This window comes from Mytilus edulis, chromosome 11 (assembly GCF_963676685.1).
Source record: "Mytilus edulis chromosome 11, xbMytEdul2.2, whole genome shotgun sequence".
NCBI classification, from domain to species: Eukaryota; Metazoa; Mollusca; class Bivalvia; order Mytilida; family Mytilidae; genus Mytilus; species Mytilus edulis.
In genome coordinates this window covers 14,981,104-15,004,568 of record NC_092354.1, presented here as the reverse complement: position 1 = coordinate 15,004,568, position 23,465 = coordinate 14,981,104, and the positions used below count along the sequence as shown (strand labels likewise).

At 32.3% G+C, this 23,465-nt stretch overlaps 1 protein-coding gene across 2 annotated transcripts in view; it reads right to left on the bottom strand.

The window, feature by feature from the left end:
• LOC139495212 (uncharacterized) overlaps window positions 1-23,156 on the bottom strand; it is a 231,371-nt gene extending 208,215 nt beyond the window's left edge. Inside the window, exons 1-3 of one of the 2 annotated variants that reach the window (XM_071283430.1) lie at window positions 23,001-23,156; window positions 21,267-21,686; window positions 18,563-19,762 (exon numbers count right to left, since the gene is read on the bottom strand). In XM_071283430.1, coding sequence (XP_071139531.1) covers window positions 18,978-19,762; window positions 21,267-21,686; window positions 23,001-23,061 — 1,266 coding nt within the window. In that variant the 5' untranslated portion in view covers window positions 23,062-23,156 and the 3' untranslated portion in view covers window positions 18,563-18,977. Of the gene's footprint in view, window positions 1-18,562; window positions 19,763-21,266; window positions 21,687-23,000 lie in introns of those variants that run through there. The other variant, XM_071283431.1, reaches the window with a different exon arrangement.
• Window positions 23,157-23,465: the final 309 nt, after the last annotated feature.

The following is a 23,465-nucleotide window of genomic DNA, read 5'->3' as shown; positions in this document are numbered from 1 at the left end:
TTGTTATATATGCATTAAAATAGAAACAACTGTTATACATTTGTTTTTTAATCTCAATTTGATGAAAATCCCAGTATCCCTGCAAGAATGTGTATCGCGCATGAAGAGATTACGAAAGTAGTTTCGGAAACATGGTTTATCGAAGTGTAAACCAAGAGAAAATTCCGTATTGACCAATCCAATTCAAGTATTTACAGATATGCAAATCATATAAGAATTATTTTAGAATACACCGAAAACAAATATTCTTGATGAAATAGTCAATAAAATAAGGCAGGATTTTATTATAAATATTGATGAAACTCGTTGGTTTAATGTCTATGTGTACACAAGGTGAGCATGAGCTATCCTCATAATGTAGTGTCAGGTTAGAAATATTAACGCCATACCATGAATTAGTGTGTTTATGGTCAGTGTATCAATAAAATTTTAAAAAAACAACCTTTAAAACTAGGAATGTTTAGATACGTAGAAACTTGACGATATAAGAACAAAGAAACCTAAAAGGAATAGCCAATTCTTTAATGTAAACTTTGTCTGAAACGGTGAAACATTTGATTCTCAATAATCATGATAATAGGATGGAATTTTAGAAGTCAGGTCAGTACCGAAACACTGACTTCTGAGAAACTTATATTTGATGCGTTTCCCTAAGCTTTAGTTTCAAACCTGGATTTGTTTTTTCTCTATCGATTTAAGAATTTTGAACAGCGGTTTACTACTGTTGTCGTTATTTATACCCTAGATTCGTATATAATTGTCAACCAGCAGCGGAATCAAATTAAGAACAAAAGATGTCACCTTGTTAGATGTGTGCGTCTAAAAAAGCTTCTCTGTGTTAACCTTGATTAGGAGAGTTTAGAAAATAGGTCGTCATGTATGTTTTCACCAACACAATTTTGTACGTTACATTTCTATTTCGCAACATTTCAGCAGTCCCTGAATACATAGTTTTAATCTCCCTGCCTCCATATTTTCTTTGATCGAGGTTATTTTTAATCAATTTCTCTTTTGAGCTTGACAAAATCAAGGACAGAACATACCTTTCGTTACTTTTTTAGTTATTGGTTTGCTTCGAGTATAAGGTGCATAATGTTTTTATTATTCAGAATAGGTGTATGATTACATATACAATCCTCGACTGCTCTTGTGGCATGTTTAGACTTGTTGATGTTGACATTTGATTGTTAATGAATACTGGATACTGTGTGGATCAATTTTATTCATCTTTTGTTTGTTGATCTGCAAAATGTGGTGGCGACTTTTAGCAATCGAGTGGATACATGCTTAATTAATTTTGCATTGTCATATCGGGGTCTTTATAGCTGACTATGCGATATGGGCTTTGCTCATTGTTGAAGGCCGTACGATGACCTATAGTTGTTATAGTCTGTGTCATTTTGATCTCTTGTGGACAGTGTCTCATTGGCAATCATATCACTTCTTCTTTTTTATATCTTTACTATGATTGTTAATTTAAACCGTAGCATGATTCAAAATAAAATGTTAATATAGCTTTTTCTATTTCCAGGAAAGAAAAATGTCATACAATATTCTACTTTAATGCAAAGAGGCGTACGCGTACGTCTTCGATATTTGGTCAACTGAATTTAGCAGTTTTTGGTTATGAAACACCGATACTGATGAAAAATAATGATTTATTTTGTATTGTAGAAATATCTTCAGACTGGATGACTATAAAACTCCGACAGTGGAAAACAGACGAAGAATCTTTTGTCGAAACAAGGGGAAGTAACCATGTAATGGATTGTATACGATCAAACAAGTGTGTTTCTGTAGTTGGGTCGTCTGGAATTGGAAAGACTTGTTTGGTTCAACACGTTGCATTAGAAATGGAACGAAATGGATATACAATTATAAGTGTGAATGAACCAAAAAATATTAAGAATAACTATAAGTTAGGCAGGAAAACATTGTTTGTCGTTGATGATATGTGCGGAAATTTCACAGCAAATACAGAAAGACTGGACGAATGGAAAAAGGCAATGACAGATATAACTGCAATTCTAGATAACGATTCCAATAAGTTGATATTAACATGCAGAATACAAGTATTTCATGATGAAGGCTTTAAACATTCAAAATTGCAGCTTTTTCAACTATGTGTATGTAACTTAGCTGACAAAAAGCTAGCGTTAACACTTCATGAAAAATACAAAATATCCGAAAAGTACTTCGAAGATACACTTAGAAGTAAATTTACAGTTTTATATCAATACGAATGTTTTCCTCTCTTATGCAATTTGTATGTCAAAAATAAAGACAAACCAAATTTTAGTTTGAGGAATTTTTTGAAAGATCCTTTTGAATGGTATGAAACAGAACTTAATGACCTTTTTGTGGACTGTAAAGAGGGTAAACACAAAATCGTTGCTCTTCTTTTTCTTGTTATTTGCGACAATCACCTAGAGCAGAAATGGTTAGAAGGTAAGGATGTAAAAGTCCAAGAAATCTTAGACGATATACTTGAGGTATGTGATATAATGGAACGGTTAACAGGCAATAGAGTGATAAGAGAACTTAATACATTAACGGGAACATTTGTGTCGATTGAAAACGATGTCTATCACGCGATCCATGACAAATTGTTTGATATTTTGGCTTACTATTTTGGCACAAAAAACGTAGTCACTAATAAAGAGTATATTGGACTATTGATTAAACATGCGGGGATAAAATTCATTGGTGAACGATGTGAAATTATAGATCCCGGTCAATTGGATGACACTACGTATAAAAAATATGTAATTGCTATTCAAAAAGATTATATACCTACATATATTAAAAGAGTCTTCAGTGATATGAAAAACTCTGATAACATTTATATTTTTATTAAAAATAACAGAAATGAGAAAAATATAACATTCCAAACTGAATTATGTAATTTAATTGAACATCTGGACAAAGACGAGCTTTCCCAATTGATTGAAACAGCAAGTGAGGAATTTATATGCATAATGTTTGTAAATGATAGATCTTCAATCTGCAAAACTGAATTATATGGATATAAACGGTATAGTGTCATACTACAAAATGATCACTTACAGCAATACATTGTCAGAATGTTTGGTGACATCACGAAATCAGATAATGTAGAGAATTATATGACACAATCTAGATGTTGTACGAACAAATCATTTCGTTCTGCTTTACTTACATATATGTCAAATCTAAGTCCCACTGAAATCGCAAATCTTATCCGAGTTGCAAGTACAAGTTTTGTGATGGTAATATTTGTGATGGCGGAAAAAGATATCAACCGGAAAAGTTCATCTATCTACAAGCGTTATGGAATCAAAATATCTGGAGATCTTATACAGTTGTACAGGGACAGAATTTTCAGAGAAATAATCAGATGTATGGACGTAAAGGAATTCTTTGACCTTTGTAGATGTAGTAGAAACAAAGAATTCAATACGGTATTACAAAAAATCATGAACGAACTTTCTTTTAACCTAATAACACAACTCATGAATATAGCTGGAACTAGTTTTCGTCAGAGAATGTTTGCGATGAAAGAAGAAGATATTAAGCAAAGTAGTTGCTTGGTCTACGAGCGTTATGGTATAGAAATACATGAAGATCAAATGCATATATATATTGGAATAATGTTTGATGAACTGAAACACTGTGATAACGTTGTCCCTTACATACGTTCCCTTAGATGTTATAGAAACAAACAATTCAAAACAGCATTTCAAAGCTTCGTTTACATAATGTCTATAACTAGAATTACAGAACTTATCAAAAATGCGAGCTCTAGTTTTGTACAAATAATGAATGTGATGGTAGAGGATGAAGGAAAGCAGACCAATCAACGTTACGGAATCAACATACCTTACAGCGTCATGCATGTGTATATGGAAAGGGTGTTGGATGACCTTTCAAAGTCTGATGACATCGAACAATACTTAAAACGTAACATAAATATAACAAGTAAAATATTTCAAAATAAATTTCCAGTCTTCATAAGACAGCTTGACAGATCAAAGATCGAATATTTGATTAAAAGTTCAAGTGAGGATTTTATAGATCATCTTTGTGTAATCCCGAGTGACAAAACTAAGGTAAAATTATTTTGCAAATATGAACGATATGGGGTTATCATATCTGAGGATTACATACAGTTGTACGTAGCTAGATGGTTTGATGGATTGACAAAATCTGATAACACCGAATTTCATGTAAGATATTGCAGAAATAAACAGACACAATTATTCAAAAGTTCATTACGCACTTATATGGAGCAACTACAAGAGGACGAAATTGGAAAACTGATACAAACAGCTAGTAGTGACTTTTTACATAAATGGTTTGTAACATCAACTGAAGATATAAAAGAAAATAGTATAAAAGAATATGAACAGTATGGTATCATGTTACTAGGCAAGAACTTACAGATGTACATTGATATGATTTTAACGTTTATGACAAGTCATTACAATTTTATTGATGAAATGAAGAGTAACAGGAATACCAAGAGTATACTGAAATACATACGGGGATTTCCCGTATCCACGATAACAGACATAATTAATACAACAAATGAAGACGTCTTTCATAACATGATTACAGTAGATATTGGAAATATATCAGGATTAGCGAAAACTCATTCCGACAGTCAATATATTGATTGTGCTATTCGAAATATATTTGAAAAGAAAGAGGGATTAATCATATGTCCAAATAGTCTATTAAACCAATACTTGAACAGAATGATATTAGACTGGGATAACGGAGAAATACGTGCAGTTATAGAAAACAAAAATTTAGAAAACCAGGCCTTTGTAGACAAGTTTCTATGTCATTTGAATTTACTTGAATCATCCAAAATATCAGAACTTCTGCAAATGACGGAATATCGTAGTCAAAACACAGCTCTGACGTTAAGTTTTAAATGTGGCAGAGTAAACATTGCAAAATGGTGTCTGGAAAATCAATTGCACGTTTATCCAAAACAAAGACAATACCAGCTATGTGCTTTATTATTATTGGTGGTATTTAACGATGAATTAGAGGAAGACCTCCTACATGACAGGCTGACAGATGCATATAATGTGATAGTGTGTTTCAAAGAGATGCATGCTATTCAAGAAGACTTTACAGTCACAGAAGTAAAAGAAGAAATTGATGGTTCAATGAACTGGATTATTGTCAAAAAAAGAGGTGCTTATCATGCTATTAATAGAGAAGTCTTTGATTTCCTTGTCTTTTATTTCGCATCGATCTGTCAAATTTCTACACTTCTAGTAAAGTATGCTGATGAAAAAGTTTTATACGAAAGGTTTTTGGTTGAAAAATCTAACTCCAACAAAAACAAATTCTTAATTCAACTTCCTGACAAACAGTTACAAACATGTATAGAAAGGATATTTACGTTAATGATTAATTCAAAGAACCTTGTCAGACACATACTAGGTAGATGGGGAAATATCAAGGTAACGTTATTCACTCACTACATTATAAGATTGAACGAAATGGAGATTAACACATATATAAAAAATGCATGTATTGATTTCATTAACAAAATGTTTGTTATTCAAGTAAAAGAAACAAAATGCGATATTGCAGAGGAATCTGAAATATTTATTGAAGTTCCAAGAGGTTCTATAGATATGTATATCAAAAGGATTTTTGATTATATGTCAAAAAGTGATTGTGTGGAAGCATGCTTACAAAAAAATAGAAATAGAAAAAGCGAAATGTTTCACTCTCAATTATCAAACTTTTTGAAAGGAATTAAGATAAGTGATGTAAAAACGCTCATTAACCACGCAAGCAATGATTTTGTTAACAGGATGTTTGTGATAACAGCAGTAGATATTAAGGATGAAAGCTATTGGGAATATGAACGTTATGGTATTACATTACCTAACGAACTTTTACATATGTACATACAAAGAGTTTTCAGTGACATGACTCAATCTGAGTATGTACCCGTAAACAGGAATAGTGAAAACAAAACATTCATGAAGAACTTAAATTCATACATCAATGCACTTCCTGAGGATGAACTTGCATCATTGATACAAACAGCAAGTAGCACATGTATAAGTCAAATGCATGTGGTAACAGAAGAGACTTTAGAAAACGCGAACCCCGCGACTTTTGAAAATGAATATATGTTTGTTCCGAAAAAGTATGTTCGATTATTTAGAGAGAAGTTGCCTACAATACTACCAAGTCTTTTTGAGGATAGATACAAAACTGCAACTTTTGCAATTGAAAACGATTCAGTTTCATTTATAATAAATTTCTATGAAGATACAAGTTGCGACAATGTTTTGGTAACAATCAGCAGAACCAGTAAAACAATCGGAAACTTAGAACAGCATCTTGTCAAATATATTGACCCTTTTTTCAGAAGCAAAAAAATAAGATATTGTATCAGATTAACTGACGATCTTAAAAGTAAATACATTCAAAGAATGCTCGGCGATTGGATTAAAGGCAACGTTCATGAAGTCTTTGGGAACATAAACTTTAGCATAACACATTTTGAATGTGAATTCCTTAACCATTTACGGAACACTGGTAATGCAATGCAAGCCAAGCTAGCAAAGACGAATGATACATGTACTGGGGATTCTCTATTGGCAGTCTGTTCATATGCTGGTATTTTACAACTCACAGAATGGTGTCTGGATAATAATGCAAATACTAACAGTAAAAACAATTACAAGGAACATGTGTTATATACAGCATGCATTCATAATCGTCATCAAATTGTGTGTAGACTATTGGATGATGCAGACAAGACATGTATTAATGTTCATGTTTATAATCAAACATTTTATAAGGCTTGTGAATGTGGTTTCAAAGATATCGTATTACGCTTACTAAAGGAAACGATAGATGTCAATGGTTCAGATTTGTACCGTGCAACACCTTTGTATATAGCATGTAAGCATAGTCACGTACAAATTGTATCTATTCTTCTGGATCAGAAACCGGACGAAATAGATATCAATAAAGGTAAAAGACATAGAGAGATGATGAAGACACCACTGTATATCGCGTGTAAAAGAGGCCACATAGAAATCGTTTCTATGCTACTTACAAGTCCTGGAATAGATGTCAACATGCATACACATAACTTAAAAACACCATTGTATGCAGCTAGTGAAGGTGGATACACAGATATCGTGTCTCTTCTACTTAAACATGACTCACAAGGGATAAACAAAGCAAGAATTCATGGGGATACCTCGCTTTGTGTGGCTTGCCAAAAAGGTCATGCCGAAGTTGTAACTGTTTTACTGAATCAAAAAAGCATACTCATAGATGAATGTATGTTTACTGGTATGTCACCTTTGTTCATAGCTTCATTACTAGGTCATACACAGATTGTTGAATTGTTATTAAGCAGTGATAGTGACGTTAATATATGTTTTAAGAATAAGGCAACTGTTGAGTATGAGTTCAAACACTACAGAATGAGGATCATGTTATCATATGTCAAGCTATTTGGCTTTAAACAACATATATCGAAATTTGAAGAACTATTTACGTGTTTTAAATGGCTAATCAAGGATAATGTTTCTGAGAAAGTGAACATGTACCTAAATGCAGAATTACAGAAAGATAACTTATCTGATTTATTTTTCGGCTCATCACCATTACACATTGGAAGTGCAATGGGCCACATCGAGATTGTAAAGTTACTAGTTAATGCAACTTCCGACATTAATTGTTTAAATGAGAGTAGTTGTACGCCATTATTTCTAGCTTGTGAACTAGGTCATGAGGAAATCGTAAACATATTGTTTGAAAAAGGAGCAAATATGAACTTGGGAAGAAAAGACGGAAAATCACCGAAATCAATTGCCAGAGAAAACGGACATATAAAAATAACTGAAATGATGGAAAATAAAAATCCATAGTGAAGTCATAAAACAACACGCAGTGACACAGATTTAATATTTTAAAACACATTTAAATCAAGAAATCAAGAAACAAAACGTGTGATTTTAACAAACTCATTTTCTTGTGAAACAAACAGAATAAATGACTAATTGCATCATTCAATTCCTTTGTTACCCTTAACGTACATTTTAAGACAACCAGCGTACATAATGCACTATGAATTTGAAATTGCGTGTGCATCATGTGTATGGATATTAAAATATGAAAGGTGAAATCTTTTAAAGGGGAAATATTTAAAATAAACTTGTGAAAAGTTCCTTGTGTAAAATGATTAATTGGTAATATGTGATTAACTTGTGAAATGTGGTAACCTGTAAAAAATATTCTATGTCTACGGTTATTCGAATCACTTGTGATATTTATTTATTTATCTGTAAAAAATATATTGACCTGTAAAATGTAAAATTTACTTGAAAAATTCATTGATTAGCTTGTAAATTATGATAAAGTTGTAGAATGTGATTGACTACCTTGTATTTTTTTTTTGTGATATCAAAGTAATTATATTGTTAAGAAGTTATATTATGTGTTAGATGTTTATATTCGAACTATATGTATGACTCCATCTTTAATTTTTTTTTCTCACATGATTTAAAATACGATCAGTATTGTAATGTCATTGAATGCGTTCTCTAAAGTTGGAAATCGTATGCATAGGGTTTAATCCTGTGCCCTCTCATACAAAATTATGACACTGTAAATATGCATAACTGCAATCAATTTAATATTCTTTTGAAAAATTATTTTATTTTAATAATATTTTAAGGATAATTTTCTTATTTTCATAAATTTGAAATCGTGTTTATATAGTGATATAATGGAAGTGTATTGTTCATGCTGAATTTGATACAATTCAAGTAGTTTTCATTTGATTTACTTAATTTTAAGCATCGCATTTTTCGTAAAACCAGGAGAATTAGAATTGAGAAGGGAAATGGGGAATATGTCAAAAAGACACCAATCCTACCAAAGAGCAGACAACAGCCGAAGGCCACCAATTGGCCTTTAACGCAGCGAAAATAGCCCACACTCAGAGGTGGTCCTCAACTGGTCCCTAAATACAATGTTTGCTTCAAGACATATTAAGAACGGTTATAGTACATGTATGTCAATCAAAAGGATATTTATTAAAAAGTGATCAAAATGAAATTAAAAAACTATTCTGTGGTTTAACTATATACATGGAATATTGTGAATAAGGTGACACTTTTGTAGACCAAACGCGCGTCTGGCATAAATACAAAATTTAGTACTGGTATCTCTGATGAGTTTATTTATAGATTATCGTTGATTATCTCAACGAGATTAATTTTCTCGCTTGAGCTGTCACGGCGAAAGCGAGAGAGGCAATCGAGTTGAGATGACCAATGATAATCTGTTATTCGATATTTTACCAATGACAACGTTGACAATTTCATATCAATTTCGTTAGCAACGCCACGTGCCTGTTTAGTTTCTAGCTGCAATAATTTTCCATCTCAAGCGAGAAGCATGATATGAAAAGTTATCACAAAAAAAGATCAAAGGAAAAATGCACAAAATAGCGATAAAACGTTTTATCGTGTTGTCTATCATTATCTGATATTTCTGCCTGTATTTTTCCTCCTTCTGTACTTTTATTTTTATAGTGTTTGAATATCTATTTTTAGCCTTTGTATATCAGATTTATTATTTTTAAATACATTTAACTTATTGTTTTAAAACAGATTCAATTTATCATTCTAAAATAGATTTGAGTTTCCGATTTTTTGTACTTTGATATATTGACAGTGATGAGTAATAATGAGATAGATCATATAGCATGAAAGAATTATTGAGATTCGAAAAGAAAACAAATAGAACTTCGAAACGGACCTATAAGTTCGAAAGAGAAAGAAGAATGACGTATTAAACTAAACACTCAACACTTTTCTGGTCAAAATTGAAAAGAGATAAATACATAAAAAGGACAACTAAATTCCATAAGTCAAAGAACTGACATCCGAAAGATATAGCAGTAGCAGAATACAAACAGTCAAAGGGTAAATTAACCAAAAGTACCGATATTGTTATCACGAGTAGAAAACAACACTATTTGGTATATGAGTTCTTTGCATCAACTCCATGTACGTCAGAAAGAGTTCACCTTAACTCGACCTAATTTCATGGATCAGTGCTATATACGACGTTTTTTTCCAAAGTGGAACCTCAAAAACGTCATCATAACACATGTGCATATGTGATGTAGTAAAAAGCTATACATAACACCAAAGAATATCAGAGGCTCACAGAGGGAAAATAATTACGTTCATTCGTCAATAATATATGTTTAATACAAATCACGCTATTTGCACTTTAAATAGTTACATTTAATGTATAAAGTGTTATAATGAATAATTGCATAATGTAAATTTAATAATCCTGCACATATGCGGATCATATTGGGTGAGGACTTTCAATGTTTGTGTTTTAAAAAGAAACACCACACACACATACCAACACAAAACATGAAAACTAAACGCTTTATTGAACACATTTTCTAAACGAATAGAAAGTTGTCAAGATATCAAACATGTATTTAAATGGATTACTCGAAAATTGAGAAACAATGTGCATTGTAAGCATTGTAAAAATTTAACAAATACCTGCACTGGAAAAACATTAAGACAGGGGTAATCCGGAATATATATATGACTTGATGTGTAATTTAGATCTCAGACAGGGTATATACTGTGACCTTACCGGCTTAGAGTTTATACTCCCTGAGCCTATAACATATAATATGCTTATCCACGTGTTCAATTTGGAATACTATGTGAGAATGAATAGGCTACCAAAAGGGTAATGACTGTATTCATAGTACGTTCTTCTCATTCATTCACGGTACATCAATCAATGTTCATAATATCAATATCGGTACTCCCAATATAAAAGAGGGACGAAAGATTCCAGAGGGACAGTCAAACTCATAAATAGAAAATAAACTGATAACGCCATGGCTAAAAATGAAAAGGACCAACAGACAAACAATAGTACACATGAGACACAACATAGAAAACTAAAGAATAAACAACACGAACCCCACCAAAAACTAGGGGTGATCTCAGGTGCTCTGGAAGGGTAAGCAGATCCTGCTCCACATGTGACACTCGTCGTGTTGGTTATAAGATAAAAAATACGGTTAATAGTATAAATCGATAGGTCACATTCATAAAAGGGAAGGAGATTGTAGTTACGACGTATGGAACATATCCGATATCATTTGTGAAACGGTTATTCTATAACGGTCAACCAACTCGTGATGGCGTCCGTAAAATTTACTAAGTGATGATTTCAACTTCACCATTTGCAACTCTTGATTTAATAGCTTTCTTGTGAGCAACAACTCTCTATCAAGAAAATCATGATAGGAAATGCAAGCACGGGAATATCGTATCAATTGGGAGATATATACACAGTATGCATGTGCTGCTGGAATGTTGCTTCTTAGAAATGGAAAGTTTACAATTGGAAAGCTGAAATCATCTCTTTAGTCGTAAAGTTTTGTTTTCAATCGATCCACATTGTCAATTTCTAGATGTAAGTCAAGATATGAGGCCGACTTAACTGTATCTGTTGTATCCTTTTATCTCTAGTTCAATGGGATAGATGCGTTCAACATAGTCACCAAATTTTGAATTATTTAGTGAAAGAACATCATCTATATAGGGGAAAGTAGAGTTAAAGGATATTGCTAACTTCTTATCTTTCTTCCTAAAAGGTTCCTGTATGAAGTCGGCTTCATAATAATAAAGAAACAAGTCGGCAAGAAGAGGGGAACAATTCGTTCCCATTGGAATGCCGATAGTCTGTCGAAAAACACGTCCTCCGAACGTAACAAATATGTTGTCAATCAAGTAATCAAGCATCTTGATAATGTCTGTTTCAGAGAATATTTTTTGGAATCAGAGTGATCCTTTACAAAGTAGGATTTATCCCTTCCTAAGACAAGATACTTGTATCTACGTTGACCTTTTTTTTTATGAAACAAGGCAAACCAACTCTTTCAATTTGTCTTTTAGTTTGGAATGTGGAATACTTGTATAAAGTGTAGAAAAGTCAAATGTTTTAATACTATTACAAGATGAAAGAGAGTTAGACTGTATGTACTCTAAAAGATCTTTGGAATTTTTAAGTATCCACATCTGATTCACGCCACCTCTAGAATAGGCTGTTTCACAATAACTTTGAAGCCCGTCTTTGATTGCTGATAAAATATATGTTAATAATTTAGAAAGAGGTTTCGTGGAGCAGTTGGAAGACCCAGCAATATATATCGTTCTTTATAAGGACACTTATGCTGTTTAGGTATCCAATATAGTGATGGAAGATCCAGTTCATCATCCTTGGTTTAAATTCCAAAGGAACAGATAGAACAGACCTATGATTATCCAGGATTTCCTCTTTGGTAAGTGTCGTGAGGGTAGATATTGAGTTTCCAATTAAATTGTCAATACCTACTTCGTTTATCAAGTCGTTAATGCAATGAGTCTTACACACAAAAACGATGTTGTTTGGGAATTTATCTGCGGGGAAAACAACATATTTGTCATGAAGGTAGGATAAGTGTTTTGCAACATTAAGATTGCAGTAGCATGGACATTTATAAACCCATTCAGTTTCTTAATTCTGATTAGTATTGACGACCTCTTCACTGCCTTAATCCATTCGGTAAGAGTGTCTACGTCTTACCTCTCATAATTAGCCCATTGACTGGCATAATCCTCGACTGAAACCGTCAAAATTTTGAAGTTGTATTTCCAATTGATGGATTTCGGCTCACGATATTTTGAACCATTCGATAACAAATTTCGTAGGGAAGTGTTATTAACAATGTTGAGGTCACCGGTAATAACGTGGCCAGCCAGATAATATGTGGATTGGGAAATAGCACAAGTGCATTCTGGAGGTTTAGACTTGAAGTCGTCAATACAGAGATCCTCCAAAACGTGTTTGCAATTGAAAATTTTAGTTGCAATAGGTTTGGTATAGGTATAAGAAATGATTGGTAAAGACTGGTCTTTGAAATAAGGAGGTATCTTCGATTGAACTCATTTATGATGAAGGATATTGCTTAAGACCATCGAGATCTTTGTTGGCAAAGGAAATATTAAGGAAATATCTGTTCTCTTTTTCATCTTTTCCAATGAAAATGTGACCTGCAATATCCGAAATTGTAGCTGTAAGTTTGTATTGGTTTGAATGAGGGTTTGTAACATTGGTTTCAAAACATAAATTGAATAGAGAGTGACGTTTTGAAAGGGGTAATGAATAAAGTTTCGTGCGAATATGATGAATACCTAACGGCTTTTGTATAAATGGCAGCAAGTCATTAATAGAGACATCATGCAGAGTAGGTGATGTATAAGGACGATGACCATGACTGCGTCTACGTCGAGAAGTGGAGTTGAAAATATTCATCACATTCACCGAGCTACACTAAGGACTAGATAAAATACCTATACCATCAATTTTGTAATTGCAACCATATGGCATCGCAGTTACCAATTGTCTAATCCAGTAGTACTCTTTTTGTCTACGGAGAGGCGTTGCAATATTAGGATTGTTAGAGCTATGGTATATGCTTACGATAATGCGTACTGTCATTGAAACGATGGAATGATCGGGCTGAGTGAAATGCTGGTAAAGAATGTCGTTTGCATTGAGGTTTATGTCTGATCTATGACCGCACATACGTTTGTTTATCCTTCCGTTCGTTTCATCGACGTATACCAATCTGCAAAGGTTACACTCTAATCCGTAGACGACATTAATCGATTTACAATTCAGATCATCGTAACTTCGCTCAAAACTTTTGTGTAACTTTCAGTGTCATTAAATTCTTTCAAACGTATTATTGTCTCTTCTTCATGCCGAATCAGATTAACTATTTACCTGCTTGTTTATATCAGTAATCGGGAACACAATCGAAATATCTTTTTTGTCAGTATCGCTATAAAAACTTTACGTTATTATTTTATATTCCTCACATGCCGTTACTTAAGTAATTTATCCATATTGCACAGTTATAGTGTTCACGAATGAAATATTAAACCACGGGTGCCTCTGATCTGGTGCGATACACAATAAAGCATCCAAATAGTCAATTTAAGTAAATTATTTCTTAAAAATAGTAGAATTGATCTACTGCATATAAGGTTTAATAATAGTACACATTACTCTGCTTGAAATTCAGAACTTAAATTTGAGAACAGAATCAAATTGTCCTACTCTAAAAAAAAAAAAAAAAAAAAAAAAAAAGACGTGCATACACTACAAAATACTGATCGGAAGACACACCATCTTTTTTCAGTATATACTTTGAATTAAGTTTTAATTTCACGATTTCTTTTTAAAATCTGTATCGGAGGTTATATTTTCGCGTTTATCTTGTTTGTGATTCTAATTATCTTCACCGAACACATTAATGTGATGAGGTATTTTCTGATCTTTATCTACATCGGGGTAAAATAAACCAATCTTAAAATTTTCTCCCCTTACAGTTTTTCAAAGACTGGTTTATTCAGCATAATAATAATGAATTAGAATTTTGTTGCCTTTTTAATTAGCCTCAAGAATTTATTTCTTTATTTCACTTTTCGTTAAATAAGGGGACGACTATTTGATATTCTGGGGTAGGGGGGGGGGAGGGGGGGTAAATTTCTTTTGGATCGGTTATTTATTTTTGAAAACTAAGAGGATACATTTTTTTTCTGAACTGTTGAGGCACGGCACGATTCATTGAGAACAATCTTTAAATTCACTAAAAAAATAATGTATAAGCGAGTCATTGTGTACCATTTAATCAGAATTAATCGTCGTCCTTTGCAGAAATAAATCTTCTGAATTCCAAACTGCATTTGCCATGTATACATTTATTGCATACATACATTGTTTTCAAATAAACTAAGCTAAATATGTTTTGTGGAAAATTGAATAGAAATAAACATTATATCATATGTATTTGAATTAGGCAGTTTTTTTAAATTAATCAAGTATAAGATCAGGCGTATTCGTATTCCCTCAGAAGGATTTTATATTGAGGAACTTTTTAAACTTGAAATTGTGTTAACGAGTTTAAGATGCACTCTTCTATATTTTTTTTTCTTCATAAAATAGTTAAACATATGGTATTATATGTTCGTCTTTATTTGAATGGAATAAACATGGAACACTTTCATGGAGTCACTTTTCATTGTGTTCATGGATGCATATCAAGGACACCGTTTTTAATGCATGTCTAAGAGATTAATATCCTAAAAAAAGAATTCACAATTATACTTTGTTAACCTTCTAAGATTACTAACGAATGACGGATTTTTTTCTACCATGGGGGTATTTTTGGTTCCGTTATACCGAAGTCCCAATAGGCCACGATCTCTACTTCTGCTTCTACATCTACTGTCTAGCTTTAGGACAATTATGAGCATGCGATACAGTTTAAAGTCATAAGAAACCTCAAATTGAAAAAAAATTCATTCATATGTTTCTATTAACTTAACGGATAGTTTTCAGTATACAACTTATGTACATATACCTTTTTTGAGGAAAATTCTTTAATTTGTCCACATTTAGAAGAAGTTTATTTGTTTTTAATTGCTTGCTTCCAGGAAGCAATTCGCCGACAAATTTTCCGTATGCATAGTGACCTGAGCGTAACCCACCTCGTAAAAATCCGGCGATCGCAATACGCATAGATCTGTCATTAAAATAAACAATTATCTGATTGTACATCTTAAACACGTGCTCAATACCCATGCTTTTTGTTATTTATTTACAATAAGGTGACACTCGGTAAACTTCGGCTTTAAAACACGGCATTTAATGAGCAGCCATATTTGTTAAATCATAACAGACAGAGAGAAAAAATATGACTATTATACGATATGTTTGCGTAAAAAATGACAAAATCGTGCACAGAGTTCTAAGTTTATGATATATACATGCATTGGTTCAAGAATTGGATAAACATTATTTTTCACAAATCACTGGTTTCATATGACTTTAAGGCTCACAGTGATTTTTAACAAAAAGTTCAAATACAAGCTAATGTTTACAACATCAATTTGTATATGTTATAACAATTATATCTTCATGTGCTAAATTTAAAAGACAAATGTGTTTGAATTATTCGACGTTTACTTAACATTTCGATTTCTTGGACATGTCTGTCCTTGAACAGACATCCTTAACTTTTTTGTTTCAAAAGATAAAGATATGCAGATTTCGGTAAAGAGATTGGGAATATCGTCGTTACAAAATTAGGTTCTACATTTGTGTAACAATTCTTTGTTAATAATCAGTTTTTGTTAAAAGAAATTGATATAAGAAAAAAAAAGTATTTTTGTTGTGTATTTATCTAGTTGAGAAAAGTCGGTAAATTCTTCGTAAAAGATGGAACAAATAATCTTCATACAGTATCAAGCAAAATGTCATTTCTGAAAAGAGAAGTCCATATGCTCGTTTTTAAGGGCATACGATAGTTTTGATCCCGTATTTAAATTTTGATGAAAATTTGCATGTAGGCTATTTTTTACCAGATTAAATCAAATATGTAATAAAAAATATACCTTCATGTGCTACCTTTTGAGTAAATTGAGGTTCTTTCATATATTTCCTAAAAATACTGATTTGAGGACGTATTTTTCCTTTCGATACAAATACAGAATTTTTTTGTTTTAAAAGATAAACACGATTTGTTTTTTGTTAAATTATTTGTTATTTATTTGTTATATAAATATTGCATAAATTTGTACATTTTATTTTTACAAATTAATCAAATTATCATGAATGTAGGAAAAACATGTCATTTTTTGCTGTATATTAATCAAATTTAAAAAAAAAGGCACTATTTACGTTTTCATTAAAATTGGTACACATAATCTTCTTACGTAATCAAATCAAATGAGAGGGGTCCATGAACTCGTTTTCAAGTTAAAGTGGTACCTTACACTACAGGGAGATAACTCTGTTAAGTCAGCTCAACGTTTTAGTTACGTTGTGTTGTAACAGGAATATTAAGCTAATGGTTAAATCTCGAAAAAATTATTAAGTATGTAAATTTCTGTCAAAATCATTATATTTAAGTTACTATTATTAAGGTCATCCGAAAAATGATAAGACTGATAGTAACATTCTAATTCAATTTCATGCAATGAGGTTTTAATGCTAAAAGTTTTAAAAGAAAGAGTTAATTAAGTGTCTGCTTATTTAGATTAATTCTGCGAATTGGTACTGAAGCTGGTAAAAATTAGCAATTTTCTCAACTAGGCCGATTCCGTACCCTGATATAACCTCGTCCGTGATACGTAGGTTTCCATTACTGATCTCCTGTAAATGAGGGGAATAAAGTATCAAAAATATTAATCACTAGTAGTAAACCGTTCATCTTCCGGTAAAGAAATGTGTGACGTAGACACATATCAAATACCATATTACAGCCGAGGGATAGAAGGAGAGTAGCGGATTATACATAGGATTGGCGAATGTTAAATTGAATAATGTATCTTTACTGTGGAAATCATGTAAAATACGATAAAAATCATATAGATGCCCTAATAGTGAATGAGGCCAAGTTTGGTTTCAAGTGACCCCATAGATAAATTAAAAGATTTTTTTGGGGGGAAATTACCAATAAACTGCAGAACATAACTTTAAAGGACGATAATTACAATAAGAAGTCAATTGCCAATTGGTAATGAACTTATTTAAAGATTTTTATTTGCTTAAATATTAGTATAACATAATCCTAACTATTTTGTTTGCAGCGTTGAACAATCATTGTTATAGTCGTTGGCTGTTTTCTACTCTAGTCGGGTAGTTGTCCCTTTGACACACCATCAGTTTCTACTCATGTTAAAAATATTTTTCTTTACTCAAAAGTCACGAAAATAAATCGCTCTTACATGTAAATTCACTACTAGTCTAGAAAATTAATCAACGATAAGTAAAAAATACATCAATAGAAAACATATCCGGAAAAAAACTTCGAACTAACCATCCTTTTTGGAGTTACTACCCTTATACTGAGTATAAAATATGGTAGGTCTTTCGTTTCTGTATAAAGTATGGTAATTTGAGATAACTTGCGGTAAGAACGATTGCCAATTTAGAGTTGCCTCACCAGTGACCTTAATAATCAATTTATTAGTGCATTCAACCAAATCATATCTTGCATTACCAGAGCAGGATAAGAAAACGAATTTCCAAGTAATATTTGTGCACCATTATCTAGTTTGAACATACTTTAATGTAAAAAATAAAACGAAATAATTGCATGCATTCGAAGCGCTCTTCTGATCTACCTTCATCAGGAACGCTCAAAGCCGAATTCTTGAAAGGCAATGATGCATACGGACAGAGGACGTTGAAAAGCTATTAACCAAAAAGGACTCAAAAAAGCCAAATCCATCTGAAGCCAACTTTGCCGAGGGAGTTAAAACCTAAAAAGCTTCCATATAAAATATAATCAACTATATTTGGGTTTTGTTCGTCATGTTGTAAGCACTGCCCTGATTATTTGGTTTATTGGCAAGCACTTAATGTCCGATAATAACAAGTTATCAGCACTATATCTAAATTATCAATTTACTCCTTGTTTTTTTTTAAATTTTTATTTGTAACATATAAATGAACAATAAAGAATCAACAAGTCTGTTAAACTAATAAATGATAACAAACTAAATTAAATATTCGTGAAATAGAAAGCCCCTTTTTGAGTGTAGGATATAGGATATTTTCCATATCATTTATATTATCACATTTAAAATGCTGTTGAATTTGAAAACTCCAATGTGAAATATCTAATAATAAAACAACCTTAATACATTTGAGATCATATAACATAATATTTATAATGCCTAAACAAATTTATAGTTAAGTTAAAAGCAGTTTAAAATTCTTTAAACCGCTTAACAAGGCTAAAAAAAAATCAGAAAAACGTAGCTTTTAAAATTTAAAGCTTGACTGGTTGCATTGTCTCACATCTGTACAAGTTGCATATAAATAATATTTTAACTACATTCTTGAACATATGACGACGCATGGTCTTTTCTGTACATGCTACACCTTGTGAGCCGAGGACTTATTTTACAATTAGGAGAAAATGTTTTGTGGTTATCAGACACATCTTTCATTTTCAGATAATCACTGTCTGACGACGAACGATCCGACGATGAACGTTCTTTTTCATGTTGTTTGTCTGAAATTCGAAGTTTCCTTTTAACTGTTTCGGATATCTCAACTTCCTGTCGAACATAGTCATAGTCTTTTTCTTCGCATTCGTCACTCTCTTCATGATGGTAATCTGTGACACTCGCTTCCGCTCGGAACAAGTCTAATATTATTGATATTCCAGACGCGATATCGTTTAAATGGCATTTGTGTGTTCCTTCAATTCCAGAGTCATGGATAAAATACAATTCACCGGTATGTGTAAGATATAATTTTAATTCACCGTCAATATTTTCCTTTGAAAATATTTGGACAATATTCCAGCGTGTTGGACACGCAACTTTACTGTCAACTTGAAACGATTCCGGGTCACGTGATTTTAATTCGGACGGATCAAGATTAATAATCCCAAGTTTGATATGACACCGGCTTGGTGTATTTCTTTTTTCTGTAATTGCTTTTGTTTCAAATGTTACAGAACGTCCCGGTTTCAGTTTTTTGTTAAGACAGCACACTGCAGCGGGATTTTCCACGAGAAGTTTTACAGATCGTCTGTCCTCGTCTAAACATCGAATGTTGCATCCGGTCACGTGATGAAAACATCGATCCTGAATAGTTTCTGAATCTGAAATGGAAAATACAAAATTAATGTAATGTCATTTCAAATTAAAGTATATAAATTTTGAAGTCCCTAAAAAAGACTCATTGGCGGCCTTCGGCTGTTGTCTGCTCTATAGTCGGGTTGTTGTCTCTTTGACACATCTCCATTTCCATTCTCAATTTTATTATAAACCATGGTTCAAACGAGTAAACAGATTTTAACAAACGAGTCCTCCAACAGAAGATTAATAGTTTGTTATTGTTAGTGCAAGATTTGATTTGATTTGATTTTTGTTGTTTTTAACGCCACTTTTAAGCACCGCTTTCGGACTTTTATGTGGCGCACATAAGTTATTGGTTGTTGAAGCAGGAGTGCTGGGAGAAACCATCGACCTTCGATAGGAAAACTTACAATCCTAGTTAATTCAGGTTGGAGTCGAGTGCACCCACACGTGCAGGGTTCGCATTCACAACCTATGTTTTGACTGGCTAGTTTACAGAAGTGATCAGTTGTAACTACTTAGACCACTCGGCCACAGAGGACCCCTGTGTAAGTGCGAGAGCAGACGTCACTGTGCCAATTCTAAATTTCTTAATTATGTAAAAAAGCAGGGTTTTATTTCAGTTGCGCGAGAATGGAGATAACAGTATTTTATATGAGGATTTACGGACATTCAGTTTTTTATACGTCGCCAGTAAACTCAATGAGACAACTCTCCACAAGAGACCAAATGACACAGAAATTCACAACTATTATAGGTAAGGAACTTTAACATTGAGCACACCCAAAACTTTATAGGCAGCTATTAAAAGGCCCCGAAATGACAAATGTAAAACAATTCAAACGAGCAAACTAACAGCCTAATTTATGTACAAAAAATAAACGAAAAATAAATATGTAACACATCATCAAACGACAACCACTGAAATACAGCTACTATTTAATTCATTCTATTAAAAAGGAGATATAGACTATCATAAGTGTAGCCAAACCATTTATCATCTCATCTAGAATGTTTTAAAATTGGAAGAATTCTTCTATCCAATTAATTCTAAAAGGAGGTATATATAGACTATCAAAAGCAAAACCTAACTCTTTTCTTATCTCATCTTAAATGTTTAGAAAATTGGAAGATTGTTGATACCTAATTAATTCTAAAAGGAGATATAGACTATCAAAAGTATCGAAATATGAATCATTTCGATGAATAGAAAACTTATACAATGACGAATCGGTAAAAGGATAATCAATTATATTCTATATAATCAGTTCATACCCGTACTGACATAGATGATATAACCGGCAGTATATCTTATTACACAATTTACTAATATTTAAAATCATTATTTGCATGATTCAGATCTTTTTCGTCATAGATAAATAACAATTTATATACTTCGTTTAAAAATACCGTTGAAAGTTCTCTCATAATCTGAATTCAAAGAACGTCAATTGAGTGCTTATTTTTTTCTTCACTTGTTCCAGTGGTTCGACCGTTTGTTATTCTATAATAAAATTAGATACTTACATAAAACAGCTATCATATCTCCAAATTTAATGTACAAAAATAACCAGACTTCGCTATTAATGTCCACGGTCTTTGTTCCATTATAAGATTCAAAACTAATACAATCCTTTCCGTCTTTTGTATCTGAAACTATATTAACGGCCCCTAGTCTTTTATGTACTTTAACTTCCGTTGCAACAATGACGTCACTTGTTAATGCTTTTCGCATGTTCGTTACCGATGCCGGATCACGTTTTATTATTCCAACATACGCATGTCCGGTCCCAGTTAAATCCAATTTCAGTTTAGAATTAGGTCGTAATGGCTGACTAGAAAATGCAATTCCACCTGAATATTTGTGATTCCATGAAGCTTTTTGTTTTTCCTCAGAAAGTTCTATATTTTCTCCGCAATGGTGTGAGAAATGAACATCCATTTTGTCTGAAATATAAAATATGTGTTATAAAGAAATAAATCAAGCTACAAACAACTTACATGTAGTTTATCCTTTGTCTATTTTACAATATTACATCTGTTAAAACTTGTTTTTTTGGTGTTAGTTTGTAACAATCAGAATTCGGCTGATCTTGTTTCTCAAATATCGTTAAACTGCTATCCATCGCAGCGGCATTCGTGAATATATGCTCCGAACAAAGATCTTTTTTGCGATTTAACGTTTTGAACCAAAAGAAAACAAAAGAAGAACCATTGAGACCATTTTTTTAAATGTAAGGTTTGGTAAGTCAAACTAAAACCAGGTCAATCCTAAAATCAGTTTGTAAAAAAGTGGGTTTTTATTCCCCCCAAAAAATTGAAATACAACTTTACATTTTTATTTAAAAAACATAAAAGGTTTGTAGCATGATTTGAACATCAATATTTTGGACATTCTGATTGGTCCAATAAGGCTCAGTTTACAGGAAGTTGAGACTACGCAACGAAATTGAGAAGGTAGGAAGTAAAATTTATGAATGCTTCCATTGCTAGTTAAATAAAAAAAAAAACCGCCAAATAAGAAGACGAACACTATTAAAGTGCATTTCACAATGACGATATTTTTCTGTTGACCATCATGATTACGGCGTAGTTTTTAAAACGTCCGGTCAAGTTAGATTAAGTCGGACTGATGAGTGTTTAACGCTGAGCCAATGCATATCACTTTATCACGGCAAAAATCCATATTAAATTAAAATCAACAAATACAAATTTAGAGGGCCATCGTTGGTCACTCTTTATAAACCGAACATCGGCCAACACCGGAGAAAAGTCCAGAAGAGGTTCGGTTTAAACAGGTTTCACTGTATAGTGAAGAATTAGTTTGATTCTGACAAGTAATTCATTGCATGATCTTCTATGCATAGTATGATGTATCGACAAAGAAATGAAATTTGAGGGTCCACGTGGATCGGGATTTATAGAATACAGAATAAAGGGGGAAAATAAAAAGAAAACAGAAAACGTACTAACAATACAAAGAAAAGAAAACAATGAGGTACTAAACATAAAGAAAAGAGAATAATTATGGGCAAAAAGTAAAAAAAGGGGAGAGAAAAAAAGGAGAATACAGAAATGTAGGTACATGTACCTCCATCCAAATCCTCAAATCTTGTAATTCATATACTGTGTTTTTGATTGATTGTTTGAAAACAATGTTAAAGGTAAAAAAATGAAGCATAACGAACTATTGTAATATATGTGGGTCAAATTTTCATGTCTATATTTTTTTTGTACTTGTATCAAATTAAAATGTCTTACCTTTATTTCTTTCGCATATATTTTTAGGATTCAATCCGTTAGAAACATTTTGGTCCGCCATTTTAAAGTCTTTTACATCTAGTTTACAGATTGAATTAATTTTATTATCCTTTTACAGGTCTTTAAATTTGGAACATACATATTTGACTACTATCCGAATACACAATGGGAGAGTGTTTATTTATATTATCGACCTATTTCTTTTTGATTTACCTGTGTTTGTCTCAAGTATTGTTATTTGTTTACCTTTATTAAATATTTCATATAGTACACTTCATCATGTCATGACAATAATTTAAAACTGATACAAAGCGTTTAAAGATACCGTTATCTGGTTACAGTACGTCATCCTTTGAACGAATTACTTCTAAGGTTAGGGCGACTAGGAACACAATAAGTTTACGGATCTATATTGAAAAAGGGGGAGTGGGGTTGAGATGTTAAAACACAATTTAAAGCACGTCA